At 34.5% G+C, this 15,362-nt stretch overlaps 1 protein-coding gene across 1 annotated transcript; it reads right to left on the bottom strand.

Annotated features, from left to right (window-relative positions):
* Positions 1 to 1,209: 1,209 nt before the first annotated feature.
* On the bottom strand, positions 1,210 to 15,362 carry LOC113494831 (probable 3-hydroxyisobutyrate dehydrogenase, mitochondrial). The gene is made up of 6 exons (XM_026873317.1): positions 15,164 to 15,362; positions 6,193 to 6,375; positions 5,061 to 5,178; positions 2,441 to 2,651; positions 1,983 to 2,139; positions 1,210 to 1,386 (listed from the first exon to the last, which is right to left on the bottom strand). Exons 1-6 carry the CDS (start codon positions 15,293 to 15,295, stop codon positions 1,225 to 1,227), a joined length of 963 nt encoding a protein of 320 aa, XP_026729118.1. The 5' UTR covers positions 15,296 to 15,362; the 3' UTR covers positions 1,210 to 1,224.

The raw sequence follows: 15,362 nt of genomic DNA, 5'->3' as shown, positions 1-15,362 counted from the left end.
ATGAAACAAAATCACAAGGCTGAATTCTCACAAATTTCGTAGTTATGATCAGGGCAGCGATGCATAAAAATATAAAAGGAATCTTGTCTCCGTCACGGCTGATTGATGCTCTGACAATAATGATCAAAGTCAGCAGCGAAAAGGGTTCTCTCCCGACAGTACCGGCCAGCTGATCTGATACCAATTAAAATTTAATTGCGTTATTGCTAGAATAGTATTTCGAACGGCGACCGTATTTTATTTTAAAAATCTTCGTCTTATTTTTCAAGTTAGTAAGACTGGTGTATTGTTTTTGTTAAAGGCTACTTATAAATCTAATATCGTTTTCTATCTAAAACTTCATCATTTATAATGTCATTTAAAGTTTCGTACCTGATAAGTGCTCATTATGATTGAGAGATCATCGATTGGGAATCGATGATCGTAATGACACTGATTGTTGTTTTCAAGAATAAAAATCAAAATACATTTTTATGATAATCACATTTACATATCTGTCTCTGACAATAATATGTAAGTAAATAACACAATATCCACAGCAAACAAGGAACAGAAAACTTTATTCCCCGATACACAAGCACGTCCATTTTCATTACATTAGTAGCCTTTGGATCGAACTACCTTCTCTATTTCTAAAACTTTAAACAAAGGAAGCCATTACATAATAAAAACAAATGCACCGGTAAATATGGAACCTAACGGTCCTTATTGAATGGACAAAGAATATTTTCCATGGAGAAAAGTTTTGTGATTTTTCCTCCAACCAGGGTCATGTGAGTTCGTGCTGGCGCAACATCTAACCGCATATAAGGATATTACCAATACATTTGAATTTAGAATCGGGTTTTGAATTTTGAATAAGATCTCTTTCGGTATTCATTGGTTATGGCCAAAGAAATAAATATCGTTCGTATTTTAAATACTTTGGCATTTGGTTATAAACGTGCTTTTGAAATTTTCTTGTTTCAGATACTATTATAGAATAGGATTTCAAGAAATCCTTAAAGCAATAACTGTAAACAGAAGTTACATACATCATAAAATAATTAATCGTTCCAACCGTCATTTCTGTTGGACAAAGGGTCTCTTAAGGTACACTCCCCACTTCCTCTTTGACAACCTTAACATTATGTTTTCTTAAAACTATATAACTTGAATATGATTCTTGCTGTAAGGTTTAAAGTCTGAATTCAGAATTAAAACAACAAATATTATCCTTAAAATTTAGTTATTTTTAACTTCTTCGTTGAGGAGTTTGAAGACGTATGAGAAGTCCTTCTGTCCGAATCCACGGGACTGGACCACGCGGTACAGCTGCGTGGCCACGGCGCCGAGCGGGATGGGGGAGCGGATTCCGAGAGCCATGTTGCTGGCCAGCTCCAAGTCCTGGTGGGATAAAAGTGAAAGTTTGGTTCTAAGTATCGTTCAGATAAGATTGTGTTAGAGAATGTTTTATCTCAATATTCGATAAAATACTTAATTTGTAAACTTATCTTAGACAAATAATCAACAAAATAGACGAGACCATTTTAACTACGTCGCATTAAACAAGTTTCCTTGTTTGCTTGGGGCTAATAGAAAAACATGCCGCTATCTTATCTACGAGTACTTACGTAAGTAGATTTGGAATTGTCAATAATCTTGTTGTTCTGTGTAATCCAACAATTAATAGAAAAACAAGTCGATTATACTTACTATAATACCTTATGGAAGTCTATTTTGGTTTGAAATTCTGATCGATGCAATACCAAAAGGTAGCTTGAGTAAATAGTAAAAAGCAAGCAGCTTTGAAAAAATGATAGAAAATATTAGAAATGCAACAATTCGAGCCTATAATATTGATCCTTTGAAATAAGTTATAATAAGATTATTAAGTTTTAGAACACACAGATTTTTTTCATATCTTTTAAATCTACCTTTTCCAGTCACGTTTTATAAATTGTCACCACAGACTATTCTAAAATAATCATGATATCCCATACCTTAACCATAAGTTCGTTCTTGAAGCCGTTGTCGTAGTTTCTGCTGGAAGGCGCGGTGGGGACCAGGCCGGGGACTGGGCAGTACACCTCGGTGGACCAGGAGCGGGCTGAAGAGTTGTTCAAGACATCCAACAGGACCTTGGGGTTCAGGCCCATCCTGAAAAGAAGATAGAGCTTATAAATATCTGGTAATAATGTAGTAAATCTATGAGATTATTCGAATAACCATCATTGCCACCAACTTCACAGTACACTGTGGTACGTATAACGAAGTTTTTTTTCTCTTCTAAAGCCAAAGAAGGAGGCGCCAAAAGTTCAGTGTAGTCAAATTCGTAACTTGGTTTACTTGAAAATTTGAAAATCCGATTCAAATTAACCAAATTCGGGATTACGCTATCATGTATTATATTGTTTCTTCATAAATACTGTTATGGAACCTCTTTTGATAGCCAACTTACTTGATGCCCATGTTCATGCACTCAGCGGTGGCCATTCCAGTGATGCCCATGAGCATGTTGTTGGTGAGCTTGGCGACCTGGCCGCTGCCGATCTCTCCGCAGTGGAAGTGCTTGATACCCATGCACTGCAGGATGGGGAGGGACCTCTCGAAGTCCTCCTTGCGACCTCCAGCCATGAAAGCCAGAGTCGCGTTTTGTGCGCCCATGACACCTGGGAATATAGAAAAGGAATTTTAGTAGTCGTATTTATTTTGGTGGTCGTCACGAGAAGTGCTATAGAGATCCAATTAATTTGTTTTTTTAGGCATATTCGAGCATTCATAAATTATTCTTCATTCTAAGCTAGTTCTATCAAAACTTCAATTCCATTGCCCAGGTTATGCAAGGTTTTATCAAATTATGTTGATTTCTTGTCGATTTTTTTTACATGAGATATCCAATCGTCTTTATTCCAAAACCGAGAAACATCAGACTATCAAAATTGACGCAGTGATCATCAACAGTAGTATTATAGAATCTATAAACAGATACATGAAAACAACATGCATGTCATATTAACTTTCAAAACATTTTTGCCGAAATAATAAAGTAATTTACAACGCTAATGTCATCAGTAAAAGATATGAAAAATTATTTGCGTTTCATTACCATTGAGATATCTAGTGATAAGCTGACATTAATCCCCCTTGGGGCAGCCATCATGAGTTGACGTTGCCATGACAACAGTTCGTTATATAGTACTTCCGAATACTCAAATTGCAAGTATTATACATTTTCAATATAGAATGTAATAAGCTGTAACTGGAGGAGCTTGTGGCTAATCTAGAAATGCACAAATTAACCGATCACAGGTTAAGCTACGCTTGATGCAGTCGGTCCGTGGATGGGTCACCTATGTCATAACGAATTCCACCGGATTTTAGAAGGCCATTTAATTGTGGGTCTCGGCTATTATTTTACATCTTTGAAAGTCGTTATTAGGTCCTACTAAGATTTATCGTGGTGTCCAGGTAACTGGGTAATTGAGGAGTTGCATCTGGTTAGACTGAAAGCTGACCCCAGCGTAGTTTAGAAAAGAATATTTATATGAGGATAGAAAATTTCGATCTTGCTAACTAAATATACTCGTATTACTTTCTGTAACTGGATCTACCAGTTATGCTTGTTATAAATGAAATAATTATAATGAATCAAAGAAGCTTAATTTTCATTGAAACTTGATTCGAAACATCGTTCTTCTTATACTATTATCAGAACCAACACAACTTTTTCGGCTGACAGATGATTAAATTACTTTAATCAAATTATTATATGCCAATCATACCAAGGCAAGGTTAGCATTGCGATACGGTTATCAACATTATATTAATGATGTAACTAAATGATAACAACAAAATCACGTTTATAAATCTTAAGCAAATATTAAGTAGGTAAGTATACTGGTATCAGAAGCGATAATAAGTGAATTAAAAGACTGAAAATCACTATGTTATTGCTCAAAATCAGGTGGTGTTTGAACACATTTTGAATCCCGAATATCACTTTCGGAAAACACCTACTAAAGCGCAACACATTGTCTTTTCGGCAATATCCAGGCGTAAAAAAACACAGTTTTTCGACATCCTCGGTTTTGACATAAACAATGGCTGGACATCTAAGCATAATCCTACTTTCACAGGCGTTACAAAATCTCTAAAGAGCTACCAATCTATCTATACTAATATATAAAGCTTATCTATACTAATATATAAAGCTGAAGAGTTTGTTTGTTTGAAGGCGCTAATCTCAGGAACTACTGGTCCAAATTGAAAAAATCTTTTTGTGTTGAATAGACCATTCATCGAGGCAGGCTTTAGGCTATAAACCATCACGCCGCGACTAATAGGAGCGAAGATACAATAAGAAAATCTATGTGAAAAAAACAGGGCAGGTATAAATCATAACTTATGTATATCTTCTACCCACGGGGACTAAACGGGGTTAAAATATTTGTTCGTTGCAAAATATACGTTCGCTAAGACGTTAAACTCGTTTTCGTCGAAAATAATATTTATTTTCCATCTCACTGTCAGCTAAAACAATAATTAAATTTCCTCCAAAAAGAATTTGTCACTCTTTATTGGCAGCTTTCAATATTTCAATTTATCGTGAATTGGTTCGCGTGGGTGCGAATGTGTCGACTTTAGCGGAGAGTAATAACATCATACATGAAATATACGTGTACTAAACTCAGTAACATTTTCATTTCTTCGGATCGTAAAAGAGGAATTTATGAATGGGATCTGTTAAAGAAGGAAAAAAGGAAAACTGTTAAGATGGATTTTTGTTTGGTAAAACAAAAGAAAATTTTGCGAGTTGGAAACACGTTTGCTATCTTTAGTTTTAGCATTCTGCGATACGTTACTTAAATTTTGCATGATACAGCATTCTTTATTACCTAAAACTTATCTCACATTTTCAACTCATGAATTAAAGACTCTTCGGTTTAATGACATGCTTAAACAACGTAAAGAATACGTTACGATTTAATTGAAGATCAAAAAGTCAGCTTGACACATTAAGGTGACCTTCTTAAAAATGGCTGATAGTCTAAGAGCTAATGACATAATGTTATCCTCACCTCCAGACACAGGTGCATCTGTGAAGTTCTTGCCGGCCTCTTGAGCGACGCCGAAGATTTGCTTGGGCACGTTGGGGTCCACTGTACTTGAGTCGATGAGGAGGGTGCCTTTCGCGGACTATAACAAAAAGAGTATACTTTATATACACATGCTTGGTGAAAAATGAAAATTAGGTATTTTATAATAGATAGTAAAAACTGTTAACAAAAATGTACACTATTTAGACAAACGTTATTAAAAAATTGTAATATTTAAAAGTCCAAAATAGTTCATGTTTTATCACTTCATTATGGAATTAATTTCTATTATAAAAATGAAGTCATATACAATGGATTTGGCATGGTGACTTTAAATATCACACAGCTATCCATGCAGTCAATAATAAAAGACTACAGTTATCAAAAACTTGAACACATTATATGATAAATGTTCTTGAATTATCCCGGAAATGAGCAAATTAAACAGCAGAACCCATAACACCGTGGTCTTCACATTTCAACTTGTTCCGTTTAAACTTCAGCCATCTGCACGACGGCGGGGACTTGTATCGTGGTTAGTTTCGGTCAGAACTTCCTCAAATGTAACTGATACTTCTGTTTGTATAATATTACTTGACCACAGTTCGCTAAGTCTCTCAATTTTCACTAAAGGAAACGTAAGAAGGATTGTCATTTTTTGTTTTGTTTAAGTTGGTGATGGGAAAGTTTAGATACTTTGGCAAGAAACTGGAGATATGGTTGAAATATCAATTCTTGTTTTAAGAAAAAATGCTCCCGTCTTCGAATGATACTTATTACGTAGAGTATATTCAAATGAAGATTAGATCTGAATGTCTGCATTTAGAAGAATTTCAATTAATATATTAGAGCCAATCTAATTAAGGTTAATTTGAAAAAAAAAGGGGAAATGGGAATAGGTTTCGTACTAACATTCGATTATACTGAACACCTAAAAAAAATGTAGCTCTAAATAGAGAATGAAAAAAAAACACATGGTATCCTACAAAAACCTAACACAGTAATTTTGATTTTGATACCGTAGCTCTCTCTTACTAGGTCCAGCTATGGAAAAAAGACAGGAACCTAGTTAACTTATTATTGAAAAAAAATAAACTACATCTCAAATACTCACATGCTTAACGACACCGTCGTCTCCAAGGTATGCGTCCAGCACGACCTTGTTGCTGGGCAGGATGGAGACCACTACATCAGCACCGTCGACCGCCTCAGCGATGGAGGTGGCGCTGGTGACGCCGTTCTTGGCGGCCGCGGCCAGAGCCTCCTTGGATGGATCGTATCCACGGACATTGAAGCCCTGGAAAAAATGATTAAGGTTAAAATAATGTAATTACTTCGTAGACTTACGCCAAGTAACCTAAAAATCAGAAAAAACCTTTTCTTCTCGTTTCTTTTCAGTTTTTGACAAGATTTATTTTGTGAGTCACTTAGGGATGTACTCAAACCTATTTTGTAAAAATGCCGTAGCTATGCTAAAATAAATTATTTGGTGGACAAATTGGTGGAGTAATCGGTCCTGCAGGTTTTATATGAAATAGGTTCACTATGACTATACTACATTGTCGCCAAGCATACTTAAATCGAAATCTAAATATTCATCAGAGCATTTGCAAAAGTTTTAACAAAACGTACTCAATAAAGTGAATTTCCAATAAGACAAAAAAAAGATAAAATTTCGCCCGCATCTGCCAGCGGTTAATGGTACATTTACTGTAATTTAAAATTAAAATCCTTTCAGTTGATTCAAAGATTATGTTAAGTTATGCAGATGAAAGCTTTTTACGTGAAACATTTTTAAGGTTCGCCGAGATTTGAAGCGAACAAGTTGAATTTGGGGTCACGCCCTGTTAATTCTAAAAGGGATTTTAGTACCCCCAGAGTTTGGTTATTAAAGTAAATCGTGCTAATGTATTTTATGGTAACCGGAAGGTTGGGAAAGATGCAATTTTCGAAAATATATTGAAAGCGCTCGGCAACCATAATCAAACTACGAGTACATGTTAAAGTTTAAACTGACAATCTACACAAACACGAGGAAAAACAGTTGATTTTATGTCCAACTCATGTGTTATGCTCCATTTATATAAAACGCACATTTAAGGTACGAAGAGCCGATAAAAAAAGACATTAAAATCGGTCCAGCCCTTTAGGAAGACTTCAGTGACATGCATAGAATTATACATATAAAGACACCATTTTACCTGTAATATAGACATAGAAATTATAATCGTTGAATTTCATCTCTTATTTTTGTAAATATCTCCATAGAAACAAATCACCTGCTGCTTAACTCACTATTATCAGTAGATATTAAAATAAATGAAAAACACCTTTTAATTGATAAGATTCATGAATTAATCACTTATCACGCGATTTCACTCGGCCAAATGAAGATTAGCACATTTTTATAGTGTCGATAATTATATTGAATATTACTTTTATAACTTTTTGCTAATTTTCAGTAAGTATAAAACCCTTCTTTCTACAGCTGGTAACTGATTTTCAATCTTATTGCTTAATCTCAGAGAGATTTTCGGGTTTTTTTATTAACCTATAGCGTGCTTATATTTTTATTTAAGATCAACTCGTTACTGTGCTGTTATGTGCAACCTGCAAGCGATTCAAGCGTAAATGTGACCACCCTACTGGCGATGTGAACTGCCCAGCACGCAAATATGCAGAGGACAATTATATACACACGATAGATTATGAAGGCGCCTAAGAGCGCCGATTATTTTACTTGTAAGTAGCACTTAAACACTAGATTTTACTTCTCTTTTTGTATTAACTTATTTACATCTTAACGCAATGATAAATAATCTCTTAAGCGAAATTGATCATTTTTCCGTATCTGAAGCAATAATCTGCAATGTCGAAAACTGCAAAAAGAATATTCCTACTGGTGAAAAACTACTAACTTTCCTAACTCAGAATATTCGTAGTATTTGCCGAAATTTTAGTGGGTTTGAAGTTCTTCTACAGAACCTTGATATAAGCTGTGACATCATAGTACTTACGGAATGTTGGTTATCAAAACAAATAGATAATTTGCCATTGCTAGATGGTTATACTATGTATAAAACCGCGATAAATGTCAATCAAAATGATGGCCTGGTTATATATATTAAAAATACCCTAAAAGTAGCAGTAGAAGAACCCTTATTCCAAGGCTGTAATAGCCTCTTGATTAAAATTAACCTAAACATAGTAGCATTGGCTATATATAGGCCACCATCTCAAAATGTTGATACTTTTTTAAACTCGCTTAGTATAATCTTAGAACAGCTTTCGTCTTATAATAATATCATACTTTTAGGCGACATAAACATAAACATAGTTTCTGGGAAAATTAACACTCATGCACATAACTACCTCAATATCTGTACATTCCATGGACTATGGCCAGCTCATGATTACCCTACACACCAAAGTGGTTCATGCTTAGATCACATATTTATAAAGTCTAAATTACCATCAAAAACTTATATTATGAATTCATCGCTTACTGACCACCAAGCAATATTACTAACATTACAAACCTCGTTACCTAGAAAAAACTGCATGCGTAGCATAACAAAATTAAACATGACGACACTTGAAAACGACATACGCGACTTAAATCTTGACCGCGTTTACAGTTCTAGTGATCCAAATATTAGTTTGCAGTATTTTGTTGGTTCATTACAAACTTTAATTAGTAATAATACCTCTAACAAAATGATACCTAGAAAATACAGCAATATTAAGCCGTGGATTACGCCTGGCCTTGTCCGTTGCATTAGACATAGGGATAAACTTCACCAAAAGCTAAAACTTGCACCTGATAACGAGATGCTTTCCATTACTTACAAACGCTACAGGAATTTCTGTAATAACCTATTGAAAAAGATAAAAACCCAATATGACAAAGTTCAAATACAAAAAGCCGGCAAAAACAGTAAGCTGATATGGAAAGTTGTTAAAAGTAACACTTTCAGATGTAAGAAATCAGACTCTGCTCTAGAACTTTTAGCAACCGATGTAACTCCAATACTAGCGGCAAATAAAGTGAACAATTATTTTGTCAATTTGGGTAAAGATTTAGCTGAAAATTATTCCCGAAATTCTTGTCCACAAACTACACATATGTCGCCTAATACCTTACATTCGTTTGTGTTATTAGATACGGACGTTAAAGAGGTTGTTAGTATTATAGATGGTTTAAAAGACTCTTGTGCTGTTGGATGGGATAACATCCCAAATAGCGTACTAAAAAGATTCAAGCACATAATTGCACCTCCACTAACTTACATATTTAACTTATGTTTTTCGAACGGTATATTTCCTAATCTGCTTAAAAAGGCCTTAGTAACCCCAGTTTTTAAAGCCGGAGACAAAAACAATATTACCAATTATAGACCAATTGCAGTTCTATCAGGAATTTCTAAGATTTTGGAGAAAATAATTAACGTTAGGCTTATTAAATATCTTGAGAGCAATAATTTGCTTTCGGATCGCCAATTTGGCTTTAGATCAAAAAGATCAACTAACCAAGCGGTGCATCAGCTAACTAACTATGTATGTACAAGTCTAGATAAAGGTATGTACACAATGGGGATCTTCTTAGACCTTGCCAAGGCATTTGACACCATTGCTTGCTCTCTGTTATTGTATAAACTGGAAAAAATTGGTATAAGAGGAACACAGCTCAAATTATTCTCGGACTATCTTAATAACCGTGAGCAGTGCGTAAAAATTGGTCAATATAGAAGTGCGGGACTAAACAGCAGTAGTTACGGAATCCCCCAGGGTAGTATATTGGGACCTACTTTATTCCTAGTTTACATAAACGACCTGTGCAATTTGTCTCTGCAAAATGGTGTCATTATATCGTATGCTGATGATACAGCTCTTGTGTTCTCAGGTAAGTCTAAGGATGAGGTCTATCAAAATGCCCAAAATGGTTTTAATGTAGTGTCTAACTGGCTTAACAATAATATTCTAACATTAAATTCAAATAAAACAAATTACATGTTATTTTCAATGAGAAATAGTAATAAGTCGACTACTAACCTAAATATTTATGCACATAAGTGTAATACGAGCGCGTCCGCGGCGACTGCATGCGTTTGCCCTACATTAGTAAAAACTGAAAATACTAAATATCTAGGTGTCACTATTGACAGTCACCTTAATTTCCGTAAACATATTGATTCATTATGCACCAGAGTACGTAAATTAATCTATATCTTTAAACACTTACGCAACATTGCAGACTTTAATCTAATTCGCCAGGTGTATATGGCTTTGTGCCAATCCATTCTTACCTACTGCATAGACTCATGGGGTGGTGCATCTAAATCTATTATCTTGCCCCTAGAACGTGCTCAAAGAGCAATCCTAAAGGTCGCCACTTTTCGTCCTTTCAGGTTTCCTACTCACCAGTTATACAGGGAATGCAAAGTACTTACAGTACGCCAGTTATTTATTCTACATATAGTACGACTCCAGCATACTGAAATTGGTTTCAGCCCGGTACCTTCCGGCAAGAGAAGAAAGGATTTAGTTTGCACTAACCCACAAACGCAACATGCTTTTACTAACAGATTTTATTTATTTCAAGGACCCTATTTATATAACAAATTTAACAGGCTACTAAAGTTATATAGTGTAAGCTTAAATAGGTGTAATAGAATGGTAATAGAATACTTACAGTCCCTCAATTACTCAGATACGGAAAAATTGCTAGAAATATTACAATAAACTGTTTAGCTTAGAAATTATAATAATAAGTACAGGTAATGTAATTAAATAATTCAGGACAGCTTGTCCTGCTTAGTCTTTTATAATACAATTAAGTGATAGAATTACATTAAAATATCCATCAATCATTTTTTTGCACTGATAACCCAAAACACAGGTTTAAAACAAACCTAGTTCGGGTGTCCCTATATTATCTTTAGACCATCCTTCTCGTATATTATTATGTTTTTGTGTAGATTAACTCAACTCCTATGATTAAGACTATTAAGATATTTTTACTGGTTTTACATCCGAGTCATTTGTATCCGTACATGTATTTAAGTAATGTGAACTATGTTTTTAATAAATATATATTTTTTTAACTGTTCTGAATCTAAGATAAACCATGCATGACTGAAGAATCTAAACTATGCACGACTCTACATTTTAAATAACTATAAATCGTAGTATAAAGTCAGTTATTAAACTTTATCAAGTTTTACCGAGCTTTATTAGGTACTAGCTGTTACCCGCGGCTTCGCCCGATACAAATAGAAAATGATTCCACGGGAACATCAATTTGGTATAAAAACTTTCCTATTAAGTTAATCTTGGTTATAAAGTATGTGTACAAAGTTTCGTTTTAATGTTTTCAGCAGTTTTAGCGTGAAAGTGGAACAACATCCATTCCATTGATCAATCAAATTTATGATTAAATAAATAAAAAGGAAATATTGAATAATAATTATGATTAAATCATTCAGGTGACATTCTCTACTCATAGAAAAACTATGCAAATAAAAGGAGATTCAAAAAACAGGTTTCAATGAAAATAAAATTTCCATTCACTCAATCAAAATCAAATTAAAATTCGTACATTCGTATAGAAGGCTACTTTAAGCGAAGCACTGTTGAACGTCATAAGAAAAAACAAACAAATAGTCCCCACCCCTTATTGCCAGCCTCCGCCCAACAAACTCTAAAGGCCGCTCTACACTTAGCCCGCGGATCACGGCGAAGAACAATAAACTGACAAAAATTGGGGAACAAGCGCGAAACTGCGAAGAATATGCGAAACAGATCAACATTTAGCGTTCGCGCACGCTGTCCCTATTTTTTCAAATTGTATTAATTATTGAACTTGTATTACCTGCCGACTACGGCTAGTACCCTGTACCCCGTAGCGTGTCGGTGTACGAAATCTCATGGTACGGAGTTAGACGTTACTTAGATATAAAAAGCAGCTTTATTCTTTAAGCGGTAAGGTCGATTTTGAAATGGTGGTGACGACATTTGAGTGTACTGGTCGATAAATTGCAAATCCCTCTCACAGGTCTCGTTAGCTCAGAGGGCGAGAGCGCCGGTATCCAGGTTTAAACACCTGAGTATCGGAGGTCGGAGGTTCAAATCCTTCACGAGCCTAATTTGGACAGCCTTACATTTTGAAGTTTTTCAGTATGAAATATGACACGAGTCAAATATTTTGCTTTATTAAAATAACTAGCTGTTACCCGCGACCCCGTCCGCGTGGACTTAAGGACGCAGCGTTCGGTGGTCCCCGTTTCCAAGGGAATGCCGAGATAAAATGTAGCCTTAACCGTAGTACTACCCAAAAACCGCACATATTTCATTACTTTTAACAACGTTTAAAAAATTATATAAATTTTAACCATTAACACCCGTTACAACCCTTTTTTCCATTTAAAAAGTAGCATATTATGTCCTTAATCAGACTATCGTATACCAAATTTCAATGCAATCGGTTCAGTAGTATTTGCGTGAAAGAGAGACAGACAGACAGTGATACTTTCGCATTTATAATATTAGAGTGGAAACAACACAAAAAAACCTATCGCGATCAAACGCAAGACATAGGTCCTCCCCAAAGTTGCGCCACATAGCAATACCTAGGTACTTACGATACCGCTTTCAATTTATTACAAAAATTACTAAAATCCAAAAAAGCAAGAAGAAAAGTTTATATCTATTTCTGATATCAATCGTTTGTGAAAACGATATATTTCTATTTATGAATGAAGTTGACGACTACCTAGGGCCTACTCCTTGATATAATCAATTAATACAACAGACATGTTCCCATCACCTCCACCAGACCTGTCAATACAACTTCAAGTGTTATACAGTTATCAAAACGATGGTACGCTGCAACTACAAAAAGAGTTCTTATATACATCAACCAAATTAAATGACATTTGAACTATATATTCGCGAAACGTCAACGTTAAAGATGGCGACAGCGGTTTGTTTGTCAGTGCCATCGGAATATAACGAAACTCTCCATAATCCGAATTTTGCGGACGTAATTTTGTTATATGTTGCGAACCAAAATCAGTTTTTTGTTTTGTTATTTATATAAGGTTTCGACCGAGTCTACCGTAGCCCTGCATGAAATTATTAATAGGACATAGATTATACAAAAAACCATTAGAGAAGTTAAAAGAGCATTAAAAACTTTTTACTTATAAGGCCTAAGCTGACATTAATTCAACGAGAATATTGACTCCATTCATCTATTCCAAATTTGAATATCCACAAAAAACAATTGCATAAAAATCTTAGCGTCACTTGAATGAGTCAGTATTATGTATATCGGTCATTCGGACAATAAATTCATTCGAAGAGTTGAACGTTTTTGAACCCGGTCAATGTCGTTCGTTTATTAATACGACATGTTTATCGTGACGTCATCTCGTATCGCAGTTGGTGTAGGTGTTTGGGTGTGTGTCTTTGGGGGCGTGTGTCGAGTTAGTAACATACTTGGCAAATCATTTGAATTATTTTATTCAAATATCCATACGATAATTGCTTTTGCGATTACTTTTCCGCTTGTTTTTGTAGACCTAGTTTCTAAGACATTTGTCTACATTTTGTAGAGTCGCTAAATTGTATGTCTACGTTGAAGTCGTATTGTTACGAGCAGTAATATAAGTAATTAATATTGGTTGTCATTAGGATTCTTCTAAGTCCAGTGAATTTTTAAGTAACCAAATTACCATTAATTGGCATACAATTCAATACTGCATATTGTCCAAATAATATGTCATTAGTTTAATTATGTCCAATCTTCAATATAGTTCATTCGATTGAACATCACTGTCATTTCACTATTACTTAAAGTATTAACTAATTACGTAATTAGATAACTTAGAACATTATCATCGTCATTATTATTTGTCTCATTAAGTATAAAGTCGACATTCATTCACTTATCATGAATATACGCTTGTCATTAATATAATACAAATAATTATTTATTTTATAGGGCTGTGTGATGAGTACAAAATAGAGTGATTGTGATAGTGCAGTTGTAGTTTCAAAAATGTTATTTACAGATGACTATAAAAAAAAACAGGTATACGTTTTGGTAGCTTTTATAGACATTTTAATCAAATATACTATGATTCCTAAACTCTAAACAAGTATAATATATGGAATACCTTACTCTACTCTTTTCGTATTTTTGTCGCGAAGTTTCCAAAAACATTCATATCACATTAGCTTTTGAAGATCACATGCAATTCTAGACCTAAATTGGTATCAAACCTACAACAACGTTCGTAATGGTCATTGGCATCGATCTATACCACTAGGGAATTTAGTATGAAGTTATTCGTTACTGCAACAAGATCTAAATTGGCATAACAACTTAATTTAAAGATTCCCCAAAAGAACTTGATTCATTATAAGATGCTCAAACGAACGCAAAATAAAAGACTTTAATATGTCGTCTTATTTTGTATAATGTAATTATTAGCAAATAATACTTTTTATGATATTTGTCCTTCTTTTATCAGTGGTTACAAAATAACTACTATTTACGTAGTTATAAAAGAATTATGTAATAGAGATAAACTAATAGTAGGTAACTAGGTAACCAATTATTATTATCTTATTAATAAAACTAACCTAAGCCATATAATATTTTTATTAGAATTGAATTATAAAGTAGAGCAATGAAAAAAAATTTCGCGCTTTCAAAGTTAACGTAATGACATCTTCAATTTTAAATACCTACATAATTGTTTATTTGATATGTTACAACGACTGCATAATTCCGTACTGCAACATTTATTTGAAAGTCACCGAGTAACTCAAACTAATTGTCTCTTAAAATGTAGAGACAGGATTAAGAGGTAAATAATGATAATCAAACAATACGAGAATAACAAGAAAAGACAAATGATGATGAATGTTAGCATTCCATCACTAGCAGAAGAATACCATCACCTATTGACATTATAAACAAGTGAACCGACTTATAAATTTCAATTTCAAATTCAACAAAGTCAATTTGAATAATTCTTACTCGCGTTCGGTATTCAATTCAAACTATTTTATATTACCTTTTTGGCTATGTTGGCAGCCATGAAGCCACCCATGTTGCCCAATCCGAGGAAGGCGACATTTTTGTCAGCTTTTGAGCTGTAATGTCTTGAAGCTATGGTTAGAAAACACTGTGTGCCTCGCGACGCCATCTTGGTTGTCTTTATTTAGCCGCACGTTGTGTTACCGGCGCGCGCGCAACGTTACTGAACCGGCGTA

The sequence above is a fragment of the Trichoplusia ni genome, chromosome 6 (genome assembly GCF_003590095.1).
Source record: "Trichoplusia ni isolate ovarian cell line Hi5 chromosome 6, tn1, whole genome shotgun sequence".
NCBI lineage: Eukaryota > Metazoa > Arthropoda > Insecta > Lepidoptera > Noctuidae > Trichoplusia > Trichoplusia ni.
The sequence above is the reverse complement of the archived record's forward strand: the minus strand, read 5'-3'. Positions and strand labels throughout refer to the sequence as shown.